This window comes from Myotis brandtii, unplaced genomic scaffold (genome assembly GCF_000412655.1).
Source record: "Myotis brandtii unplaced genomic scaffold, ASM41265v1 scaffold1043, whole genome shotgun sequence".
Taxonomy (NCBI): Eukaryota; Metazoa; Chordata; class Mammalia; order Chiroptera; family Vespertilionidae; genus Myotis; species Myotis brandtii.
In genome coordinates, this window is record NW_005353510.1 from 1004815 (window position 1) to 1017537 (window position 12723).

At 35.8% G+C, this 12723-nt stretch overlaps 1 protein-coding gene across 6 annotated transcripts in view; it reads right to left on the minus strand.

Annotated features, from left to right (window-relative positions):
- The window catches only part of CEP57 (centrosomal protein 57kDa), a 63081-nt gene that overhangs the window by 7348 nt on the left and 43010 nt on the right, over positions 1 to 12723 (minus strand). For 4 of the 6 annotated variants that reach the window (XM_005856739.2, XM_014538602.1, XM_005856740.2 and 1 more), the window contains 4 exons: positions 9313 to 9420; positions 8726 to 8803; positions 1893 to 2134; positions 1423 to 1567 (listed from right to left, as the gene is read on the minus strand). In XM_005856739.2, coding sequence (XP_005856801.1) covers positions 1423 to 1567; positions 1893 to 2134; positions 8726 to 8803; positions 9313 to 9420 — 573 coding nt within the window. The remainder of the gene's footprint in view (positions 1 to 1422; positions 1568 to 1892; positions 2135 to 8725; positions 8804 to 9312; positions 9421 to 12723) is intronic. The other 2 variants (XM_014538591.1, XM_014538605.1) reach the window with 2 other exon arrangements.

Consider the following 12723-nt stretch of genomic DNA (forward strand, 5'->3'; position numbering starts at 1 on the left):
TTACCTTCTATGGCTGTCACTGGAACTGAGAGCCGGCTTTAGCTCTGAGGCTCGGCTCCAGCTCTGAGACCTCGGCTGCTGAAAGCAGGTATCTGGGTTTGTTTGGCTTCTATAATTGAAACACTGTTGCAACTCCAGCTCTGAGGCCCGGCTGGCTGAAAGCAGGTTTCTGGGGTTTGTTTAGCTTCTATAATTGCAACATTGTTTCTTAGACTGCAGCTCAGAGGCCGGCAGCGGCAGGCGGGGAACCTTGGCTTCCTCCGTCAATGGAGCAAGCAAGCCTCCTGTTCGCTTCAGCTGCCTGGCTGCCGGCCGCCATCTTGGTTGGCAGTTAATTTGCATATCTCCCTGATTAGCCAATGGGAAGGGTAGTGAAGTTACGGTTAATTACCATGTTTGTCTATTATTAGATAGGATTATTATATAGGATAGATAGATGTGCATAGCCCATGGACACAGACACTTGTGTGGGGAAGGCTTGGGATGGGGCAGGAGGGTGGGAGTAAATGAAAGGAGAGAAATGGGGAACATCTGCAATATTGTCAACAATAAAAATAAATTTAAAAAAATAGGGGGGCTTTATTTTTACTTTAGCTGCTGGCTAAAATGAATTGCTGCTGGCATGTCAATGTTCTATTAGAAAGAACAAAGTCAAGTCTAATGTACAAGAAACAAATCATATTATTACTCCTACAAGAATCAGATTTCTTTTTTGGAAAACAATCTTTAGAAAAAGTGCTTAAAACCTCAGGTTTTAGATGACACATGCATAGCACCTGCGTTGTGCCTGTAACATAGCTACCAATTAATGTCAGCCAACCATATTCCGCTCTCAGTTTTCTACATTTCAGTCCACATGAGAGCCAGCAGCAAGTAGCCCTGATATTTCTACTTCTAAAACACACCTCCAATCTGTCTCATTCTCCCCAATTGTAGTCACTGATGACCCTGATAGAAGAGCATCTAGATGAGAACCTTGGCGTGTGACTTCCCACTGCACTTAATAGGTACTAAATAAATGGTTTTATTAATTTAATATAATTAGTAACCATATAACTAAAGATTAGAAATGAAAAGTTCTAGGTGCTTTTAAAATGATTTGGGTAAACTCAGAGTCATTTATATTCATCACAGAAATTAAGTTTGTTCATATAAAGATCAGCATATGAAACATAATCAGTATTTTAAAGATTCTAAGAGACTAAAAGACAGTGTCTTTTTTCCTAGCCCACTTAACACCAATTCTTAATAATAAACCAAATTAACAAGTGTCTACAGTACAGAAAGATTTTCTGTAGCTCCCTATCTATGATACACTTACAATGTCATAAATTCATATACTTGAAAAAAAAGTTGTTTTTTTTTGTACTGTTTTGTTTTTTAATCATTAGAAACGAGTACGGGAAGGGAAATCTGAGTTACCTGGGCTTGATATTTCCGAACTTTAGTTATTTGATTGGCTTTTGCCTCCATCCTTGTCACTAATGCTTCCAGTTCACACTCTAAATTTTCTTTCAGTTCAATAGTTGGTGATTCTTGGATAAGTTTTGCAAGTTGCTGATGATCACTGTATAAAAACAAAAGTAAGGTTTGGTTAAGTTTCCTGTGTTATCATGATTAGGTCATGCATCTCACTCACCATGGGACCATTGCTCATGCATTTAAACAAGTCTCAATTTTTTTTAATAGGGCAACACATTTCCAAATTACCAGTGATAGTAATTGTTATGTTTGTTATTGTCCTAGTAACTTGCTCAGTGGTTGGTGCAAGAATTGTGTTGAACAAATATTTGTTGAACAAACAAAATATATGACTAGTAAAGTCACCAAGAAGTTAAAATAAGATTTTACAACTAAATGTAATTTAAAAAAAAAGCAAAATTAAAACTCACAAGCTCATTTGCCCAAATTCATCTTGTAAAGTCTGTAAGACTTCTGACAACTCTTCATTAATGCTGCTAGAGGAGGACGGCCTTACTGACAACTTCTTACTTTTACCACTTCGTGAAGATGCTTGCTTTGCCAAAGGAACACTGCTGACTACTCGATCATTACACAAGGCTTTACTGTGTTGCTTCATTAGATGCAAGACATGCTGGACATTGGCTACCACAGCATGACTAGGACTCGTAGACTGAAGAAAAATGAAAAATAATTAGATGCCTCATCCTCAAAATTTGGGGTTTTTTCACTCCCTATCCTGGGTAAAAAAAAAAGAACTCCCCCTACGTCTCAAAAAGCCTATGTCTCCTAGTCTAGTTAAATCAATTACCAACTACCAAGGATTTAACAACTGAAAAATGTCCAATCCCCCTTTTATTCTCCATCCTACTGTCAATTCAGTTGGTTTATGCACCCACCTCATAGGATGAGCATCCTAACTGGTATCTGCTCCTAGCCTCTTCAGTCTCTAACTGCACAGTGCTATCAGCTACTCTAAAATAGTATTCTGAACAGGTTGTTCTATTTGAAATCCTCTGGTGTTAAGCCCACTGGTTCCAAACTCCTGAACCTAGAAAATAAGGCTTTATAAAAACTGATCTGCAAATTTACACTCCTTGGCCTCATGTCCCATCTCCTAATTTCTCTCCATTATTTGAACAAACTATTTGCACATGCCATATTTTTGTGTGTGACAACTTCTATGCTATTCTTTAAAACCCAGTTCGAATATATAATTTTTAAACATTTCCATAAAATATCCAGGTAATTAATTTGTCCAAACTTAGATCACTTATGGCCTTTATCTCTATCACAATATTTATCACAAAAGATTGTAATCGTGTTTGCATGTCTATTTCCCCTATTAAACAGTGTATGTGCTTCTAGGTCATAAGGATTACTGTATTTATTTCTTTGTCCTCGAATAATAGAAAGCAGTAAGGCCGTATTTGTCACATAATCAACAAGAAAAACCTCGTAGCCTTCTCAAAACTTTTGGTTTTGTTTTGAATACTAAACAGTAACCTCAACATGCTATTTCAACTCACACATAGATGGCTGAGCTAACTTTGCTCCAAAAGAATCATCCAGACAAGCTTATTTAAAATGCAGATTCCTAGGCAGCACATCAAACTCAATCACTGTGGGGTCAGGGGTTAGAAATGTTTCTTTTTAAGCCTGCCAGGTTGATTCTGATCAGTCAGGTTTGGAGATCACTGTGATAAGCTAAACAGATGTTCTTTTTATCCTGGTTTCTATTGTTAGGGAATAAACCGATTTCAGCAATTTGTACAAAGAAGTATACACTGCATCCAAGTGGGGATTATTTCAGGAATGCAAGACTAATTCAATATTCAACAATCAATCAATGCAATCCAACATCTCAATAGGGTAAAACATAAAAATTATGTGATCATATCATTTGATAAAGAAAAGCATTTGAAAAAATCCAACACCCATTCAGTAAGTAAAGGTGGAACAGGGGGAAATTTCCTCGAGTTGATTAAGAGCACTAACAAAGAACCTATACCTAATATCAGTTATTGGTGAAAAACTGAATGTTTTCCCCTTAGAATCAGAAAAAACGGCGAAGATGTCCATTCTCATCACTCTTACTCAACCTAATACTGGAAATCCTAGCCAGTACAGTAAGACAAGAGAAGGAAATAAAAGGTATACCAATTAAAAAGGAAAAATTAAAACTGTCCTATTTATAGATGACATGATTCTCTACACGGCAAATCTTATATAATCCAAAAAATAATTCCTAGGACTAGTAAGTGAATTCAGCAAGGTAACAGAATGTAAAACCAACATACAAAAATTAAATATACTAGCAATGATCATATAGAAACTGAAATGATCATATAGAAACTAAGGAAATAAAAAGGAAAAATTAAAACTGTCCTATTTATAGATGACATGATTCTCTACACGGCAAATCTTATATAATCCAAAAAATAATTCCTAGGACTAGTAAGTGAATTCAGCAAGGTAACAGAATGTAAAACCAACATACAAAAATTAAATATACTAGCAATGATCATATAGAAACTGAAATGATCATATAGAAACTAACTACAATTTACAATCACTCAAAAAAATTGAGTATAAATCTAATAAAACATGAAATATGTTGACAACCATAAAACACTGATAAAAGAAATCAAAGATCTAAATAAATTAGAGATATACTGTATTCATGGGCGGGAACACTCAACAAGGATGTCAATTCCCTTCAAACTGGTCTACACTTATAATTCCTATCATAATCCAGTAAGGTTTTTTCTTTTAGAGACAAGTTTATTTTAAAATTCATATGGAGAGGCAAAGGAACTAGAAAAGTTATACAATTTTGAAAAGAGAAGAATAAAATAGGAGGGATCACTTTCCCTGATGTTAAGACTTACTATATAAAGCCACAGTAATCAAGGCAGTGTGTATTGGCAAAGAAGCAAACACATATACCAAACAGAATAAAAAATGAATCTTGACCTAATAGCCTCATACTGTATATAAAAATTATTTTAAGTGGCTCATGGATTTAAATATAAAACAGAAAACAGATGAAAATAGGTGAAAATCTATATAACAAAGGTCTAAGGCAGAGTTCTTAGATATAACACCAAAAGCATAATCCATAAAAGCAAATAAATCAATTAACTACATTGTCATAATGAAAAGTTGCTCCTCTGTGAAACAATCTGTTAAGAGGATGAAAAGAGAAGCTACAGACTGGGAGAACGTACTTGCAAACCACATATCTTAAAAATGCCTTCTCTCTAAAATACATATACATATAGAACTCTCAAAACCTAATAGTGATAAGGAAAATTAAATTAAAAAGAGCTAAAGATATAAACAGACATTTTGCTAGAGAATATATACATGTCAAATAAGCACATGAAAAGAAATTCAAACATCATTAATCATTAGGGTAATACAAATTAAAATCAGTGAGGGATCACAAAATACTAATCAGAACAGCTGCAATAAAAAGTGATAATACTAAATGCTGGTGAGAATGTGGAAAACCTGCATCTTTCATACACTACTACTGGGAATGTAAAACACATGTCCACACAAAACTGTACGAAAACGTTCATACTGGTTTTAATTGTAAATGCCAAAAACTGGAAACAACCCAAATCTTCTTCAATGGGTGAATGAATGGTTAAATAAACTGTGGTATATCCACACCACGGAAAAGTACTTATATGGACACAAAATAATTTGATGGATCTCAAGGGAATTATGCTGAGTAAAAAAGTTTTCATTCAATCTCAAAAAAGGTATAACTGTATGCTTCGATTACATAACATTTTTGAAATGACAAAATTATAGATATGGTATGGTGGTGGTTACACAAATCTACATGATAAAACTGCACTGACCTGTGCCTGAGTTATATGCATAAAGCACACACAGGAGTATCTGTAAAACTACAGAAATCTGAAGAAGGTCTGTGTTTGTACTGATGGCAATCTCCTGGTTTTGATACTGTATTTTAGTTATATACTTTGTTACAAATGAGGTAAAGAGACCTTTTTGTATTATTTTTTCAATGTCCTATTAATCTATAATCATTTCAAAATAAAAGCTAATCCATGTTTATCAAGATAATTTTAATTCAACTACAATTAAATGATGTAGATATACATACTCCTCTTTCAAATTACACTATCATCATTACAACCTTGATTATCAAGATCCAAATTCATGTCTCATTAACAACTTTAAACATTGATATATGTGGTATTTATTTAAACTGAAAAATGTGTTGAATCACTACATTGCTCATAACTTGCAATATGTATTCATTATACTAACTGCTTATATATACATGCTCAATAAGCAGTAGGTAGTTTTTGAAAATCTTTTTCCTGTTATTTTTTTTATTGTTATTTATTAATGTAATTTTGTGTCTGTTGAATCTAGTAATAAAAATATAGGGACTTGTATTTTGTCTTTTTAATTTTATTTTTCTAGTAATTCACTTTTAAAAAAAAATATATTTCGATTTTTTACAGAGAGGAGGGAGAGGGATAGAAAGTTAGAAACATCGATGAGAGAGAAACATCGATCAGCTGCCTCCTGCACACTCCCTACTGGGTATGTGCCTGCAACCAAGGTACATGCCCTTGACCGGAATCGAACCTGGGACCCCTGAGCCCGCAAGCCGACGCTCTATCCACTGAGCCAAACCGGTTAGCGCTCTAGTAATTCACTTTTGTTGCATTTTACAAAAGTATTGGTCTATGATAATGTGTAATTACAAATAAATACTGGTCCTACACAATAGATAGTTTGAGAAACACTTATCTAGGTGACACAGTTGTCTGAATAATATAAATAACTTCAAAAGGGAAGCTCAGGTTGGAAAGTTGTCTTTGAATCTGTCTTGTTCAATCTTTGTATTAATGACATCAGTGAGAATTATCAAAGATAGGCAATTAAATTTGGAAATAATAGAAATATAGTGGAAGACTAAACTTGATTCTAATCTAATGTGAGAGGGTGAATCCATTCTTATAGAGCTTCATTAGATTAAAAGTCTGTATTAAAAATATCAATTCCACAAGTACAGAATCTACAGAGGGTGATGCAAAGACTCAGTAAAAGATCTGTAATTGTCCTAGTTGGTTTGCTCAGTGGTTAGAGTATCGGCCCATGGACTAAAAGGTCGCAGATTCAATTCTCGTCAAGGGCATGTAACTCAGTTGTCCAGCCCTGGTTGGGGCATATGCAGGAGGCAACCAATTTAAGTCTCTCTCATTAATGTTTCTGTCTCTCCCCCTCCCTTCCACTCTGTCAAAAATAAATGAAAAATATATCCTCAGGTGAAGATTAACAACAACAACAGCAACAAAAGATCTGTAATTTTAGTTGACTCAAAAAGCACTGAATGAAAGGGATAGTTCAGCTTATCCCATAAAATTAATGTGATACTAGACTGAGTTAAGAGATTATCCAGAATATGACAAAGACTCAATTCTGTGCTAGTCACAGCCCATTTAGAAGGTTATATTCAACTTAGAAGCAAAAAGAGTGATGAGACAGTAAAGAAACTCATAAAGCACATCTTATAAATAAGTGAAGAAAATGGGTCTTTATTTATAACCTAGAATAAGATAAGATGATGAAGCTATCTTCAAAATTTTTTAAATTTTACAATAGTCATGGGTTTACTCATATGTTCCATGTGAATCCCTATGAGTAAAAAAAGACCAATGAGTAGAATTTATACAGTGACAGATTTCAACTCACTAAGGCACTTTCAAATAAAGCAGTTTAGAAATATGATGGGATGTCTGAGGTATAATGATGTCTTCACCAGTAGATATATTTTAACAGAACATACAATCATTGTTCTGAATGTTTACACAAAAAAATTGAACGGGGAGGTGTGTCAGTGCATTCCTAATTACATTGAACATTCGAGTGGGACCAGGGAACAGTTAAAAGTATTTTCTAGCCCGGGCAGTTTGGCTCAGTGGATAGAGCATTGGACTGTGGACTGAAGGGTCCTGGGTTCGATTCTGACCAAGGGCACATGCCCAGGTTGTGGGCTCGATCCCTATTAGGGGGCATGCAGGAGGCAGCCAATCAATGATTCACTCTCATCATTGATGTTTCTCTCTCTGTGTTCCCTCTCCCTTCCTCTCTGAAATCAATAAAAATATATTTTAAAAAATAGAGACTTTCTAGACCCCATACCCAGAAACTTCTGACTTTGTAGGATTGTGGTTGGCTTTGTAATCTGCCTTTTCAAATGCATACTGGGTGATTCTGGCTATCCCTTGAGAACCTCTATTTCCAACCTGTATCAAATATTCTATGGTGAAACAGAAGAAGTCTGGTAGGAATAAAAGATAAAGGATATAACATAGGTCAAAAGGTGGTCTGCAATCCAACAACAGGGTAATTTTAGGGTAGGGGACAGCATAGAGCCAATGCAATACTTTTTTTTTCCAAGCAATCTGTGTTTCCTACAAAAGGCAAGTGGAAAATCTTGGAAACAGTTAATTCCCAAGCTTTCACTGACAATTCAATGCCGGGCGGGGGGGAGTTTAAAATTAAATATAGGACAAATAAAAATTTATTCCCAAATCCTCTCAAATTCATAAATGCACAATTTAGCTGTGTGTATTCCCAAATCCTCTCAAATTCATAAATGCACAATTTAGCATACACACACACACACCATCAACACAAACAGTTCATCAAAAGTGGTATAAACTAACAGTGTTAAGCACTTAGTAGAAATTACTCAGTACTTGCTGATATTTGACAAAGTTATCATCTCTATATTTAAGCACTAAAGGAAAATAAGATTCAATTCTATGTATAAGTGCTTTTTGGAGAATGAGTCTTATAAGTAATATGGAAGTGAAGATAACCAGAATGTGATTTTTATTTATTTAAATATCCTTATCTAAATAGAAATCAACAGGGTTGATACTAAAAATTCAATGCTACAAACGTACTGTTTCTTATTCCCTTGACCCTTCTCTGCAACCACACCTTCTCCAAACTGGGGTCTCTCCTTTTGTTAGTAAATTCCCTTCCACAAAAAATTTCTCTGTTTTAAAGTGTCCTCCTAGTCTCCTCCCTACTCCTCGAATCCCATAAAACCTTCCTCCATCTCATCCTTACATCACTATGACCCACAAAAGAGCAGAAAATATTTCCACCATTTTTAGGTATACAGGCAAACAGGTAGATTTAATTCAAAGATCTAAGTTAAACAACAACAACAAAAAATAGAGTTCAACCAACTCACCTTCCCAGCTACAAATGGCATATCACCCAAGCATAATCTATAATGTGGTTGAGCAGCAAAATAGTTCCTAGAAACTTTCTGAATGGAAAGGAAAGAAAAACAGTTTTACTAACATGACAGTAAAAGCTAACTATACTAGTATATGACTAACCTGAAACTCCAGCTTACTGCTGGGCCACTACTTGCCTCATTTATATTATGGTCTCAAGTTCCCAATAATACTTGCATCCTAGTCTAGGAAAGAAAAAATGAAACCTGACAAAATAGCAATTACAGTCTAGTGCTGTGTTTGTGTATACTAGTACAAAACATTTCAAGAGCAAAGAGTAATTAATGCAATACTGATTATTAACAACTAATATTTATGAAGTGTTTTGTAGCTCTAAAATGTTTTCATATATATTATCTAACTATCAGTAAAATTTAGAAGTGGGTATTACTTATCCCCATCTTCCCAATGAAGAAACTGAGAATGAAATAGATTTAATTTACTCGTCCAAGGTTGTAATATTACAGGGTTTATGAGTGTTTTCACATAAATTACGACAATAATAATCAGTACACTGACTTACTGGTTGCTTTCATACCTTTTCTGGTGGTTTTGACTTCTTTTTTTTAATTCTTCTTGCACAGGGGGCACAAGGAGTTTCCTTATCTTCAAATATAAGTCTATTTGTTTCTAGACCTGTCTGCAACTAGAAAAAATATGAGCCTGAAGTTAACGCTGTAGAAATAAAAGCTAGAATTCAAATTTGAGATTTTCCATGTAAAAGCCTATAAAACTTACAGGAGTGTCTGATTAAAAAATACATCATAGCTGTATAACTATGTCTGAAACCAATCTGTCAACATATGTCAAACACTTTAAATCAATACCAGCATCTCAATTTATCTTGAAGCTCCCTTATTTAGAGCTGCTCCATAAATTTTAGATAATAAGTTAAAAGTACTATATCTAACTGCAATCTGATGCTTCAGTATTTTCTTTCTTTCACACACAGAATCTGTAACAGCACGTGACACAAAAGCAGCTTGAAAGCAAATACATTTCTTCCTCTTTTAAAAACTCATACACTTAATGATATAAGAAAAAGGAACTGGAAATCTATGTCCAAAAGAACTGGAAGGTATGTCAGCAAATGTAATTAAGCCCATTTCTCTAGAAGCTCAGTAACTACAATAAAAATAATTTTCTATCTACATCAGAAGAAATCCACAAGCAATTATTAAGGATTTCAAACAAGGACTGCTGTTTTCCCTAAGCCAACTTACAACTTTACTTAAATCAATATAATCATACACATTTACGAGTTAGTTCATTAGTCTAGAATAGTGGTTTTCAAACTTGCCTATGTATCAAAATTGTCTGGAGTTTATGAGGAATAAAATTATGAGTGCTCCTCTCCTGATCACATCATTTTAAACCTCCTAGGTTGGGGAAATTTGTATTTAACAGTATCTTGAAGTTCCCAGGAATTTAAGATGGAACTGGAACAAACACTTAGAACCAATGGATTAGTTAAAAGAAATACTGAGATCATTACTAAGTCTTCCCACAATTACTGCATTCTCCCAGGATAGAATTTATTCAGTGACAAAGAAATACAGGACCTTCGTTTTCAGGAGCACCTAAATTCGTACACATCTAACAATGTTTTATACACAGTAAACTGAATAACTATAATTCAAGGAACATGAAATTACTATATGGAAGACCTAAGAAGCCAATGAGTTTGAATAATAAACAAAAGAACAATTTGTTTGAATACTTTTAACTTCCAGCTTTTTAGTTCTTCCCAGTAGCTGTATAGCAGAGTTTTAACAATTTAAAGTGCTTTCATTATCTTTTTCTCTAATTTGATCTAATAGTAAGAAGAAATAAAATGAAGATTACTTTATCCATGGTAAAATTCAAGCTTTGAATGGTCAAATACCTTGCCTAAGGCTAAACAAATTAGGGTTATCTAGACTTGGAACCACTTATTAAGCTTGGCCATTGTTCTTCCACTACAATAGAGTTATCAGAACTCAAAAACTTTATTGACATTACACTATCAGTAGTAACTGATTTGGTCCCTACTTTATGCCTGCTAAATAAAAAAGAAAGCAAGGAATATGATACATAAATTATGACCAATAATCAGTACTTTGACTTACTGGTTGCTTTCATACCTTTTATTAAAATAAAATTATGAACTTGTTTAATTTGTATTACATGTACAATAAAACTCACCACCACAACGTATATAAAGCACAACCCATAAGTTTCATGTTGCAAGTGAGGAAATGTAGACACAGTAAAAGTGGCCCACCCTAAAGTGGAATGGGCAGAGAAAAGTAATTTTAAACTTTGTTGGTAGTCAAAAATAAAGTCATATGACTATATAACTCAGAAAGCACACTGAGGGAAAAAATATATGCATATGGATCAAAAGGTAGATATTTAAGGAAAAAATACAAGTTTTAAAGAAAGAGAGTATGTGAAGTCAATGAATTCTGGGAGGCACAGGAAGAAATAGATAACAAAGATGAGATTACTAGAATGGTCACAAACCTATGAGCACACTCATGAAGTGATCCCAGGATAGTGTTGGCATCTGCCACAGCCTGAACTACAAATCCTTCTCTCCCAATTGTTTTGAAATCAGTATCTACTTCTTGTGTTAATATTATGAAAATATCATATGCAAATGTTATTTAAAAACTTTGGAATGGGGAGGGCAATATATAGGAGATATTTGAATAAATAAACTCATAAGGGGAGAGTCAATAGTTATAAACATAAGTATTTTATTAATCCTGTAAATAAGACTTAATGGGAGAGAGAACCAAGATGGCGGCATAAGGTATACACCTGTATGTGCTGCCTCTCACAACCACACCAAAATTACAACTAAAAATCAAAACGGCTATCATCCAGAGCCATGGGAAAGCTAGCTGAGTGGAAGTTCTACAAGTAGAAGGAAAGAAAAAAGCTCATTGAGACTGGGTAGGAGGTGCGGAGGCGCGGAAGAGTGGAGGTACAGAGGCGTGCGAAACGGGCTGGCAACTGGGTGTGCTGTTTTTTTCAATTGGAAGGGAGATACAAGCACCCGAATGCTCTGAACTCGTTTCCGGGGAGACTCTGGGAACCCAGACTCCCTACGGGAGAAACCGAACTGTCTGGCATCAGGTCGGAAAGCGAGGGTGGCTTTCTTGCAGAGGTGCTCGCAGGGATCAGTCACTGCGTGGGGGTGCGGGAAGCGGGGATGCGGAGACGGCTGATTGCCAGCCATTGCTGTTTGCTCCGCCCTGGTGATTCCCTGAGACCCTGGCCCACCCAGTTTAAAACCCCACCCAAGCTGTGCACAGTGCAGTGGCTTTTGCATATGAATGGCCTGTCCTTGCACAGCCTAAACTAACAAACTGCAGCTGGGTCAGAGAGCTCCAAAACTTCCAAACCCCAAAGAGGAGAAATCTGCAGATCTCACTGTAGCTCCTGCTGGGTGGCCTTAGGCAGTGGCTGACTTTACACCTCCTTGGAGATCCAGGAGCCATGGTACCCAGTGGTCAGATACCAGATTTCAACTCCTCACATCCATAAATGACACACTCAAGAGGCAGACTCAGTGAGCATCAAAGCCCCACTGAAGCAAGTCCTGCCCCATAAGGGTGTCTCCAGCACAGCAGTTCTTCCACTATAGACACAGCAGGTCCTCACAGCCAATTGGCCTGGAGTTCAATTCCACCCAGTGATACCAACAGCAATCAAGGCTTAACTACAAGACTGTGCACCCAGCCCATAAAGGGGTGCACCAAGTGTCCACCTCAGGTGATTGAGGAGGCTGAGCCATTGGGACCTATAGGACACCTACCACACAAAGCCACCCTATCAACACAGGGAAGCAGCCAAAATGTGGAGACAAAAAAACATGTCACAAATGAAAGAAATGGAGGAAAGCAAACTACTGGGCATAGAGTTCAAAACCACGGTTATAAGGTTACTCAAGAATCTTCTA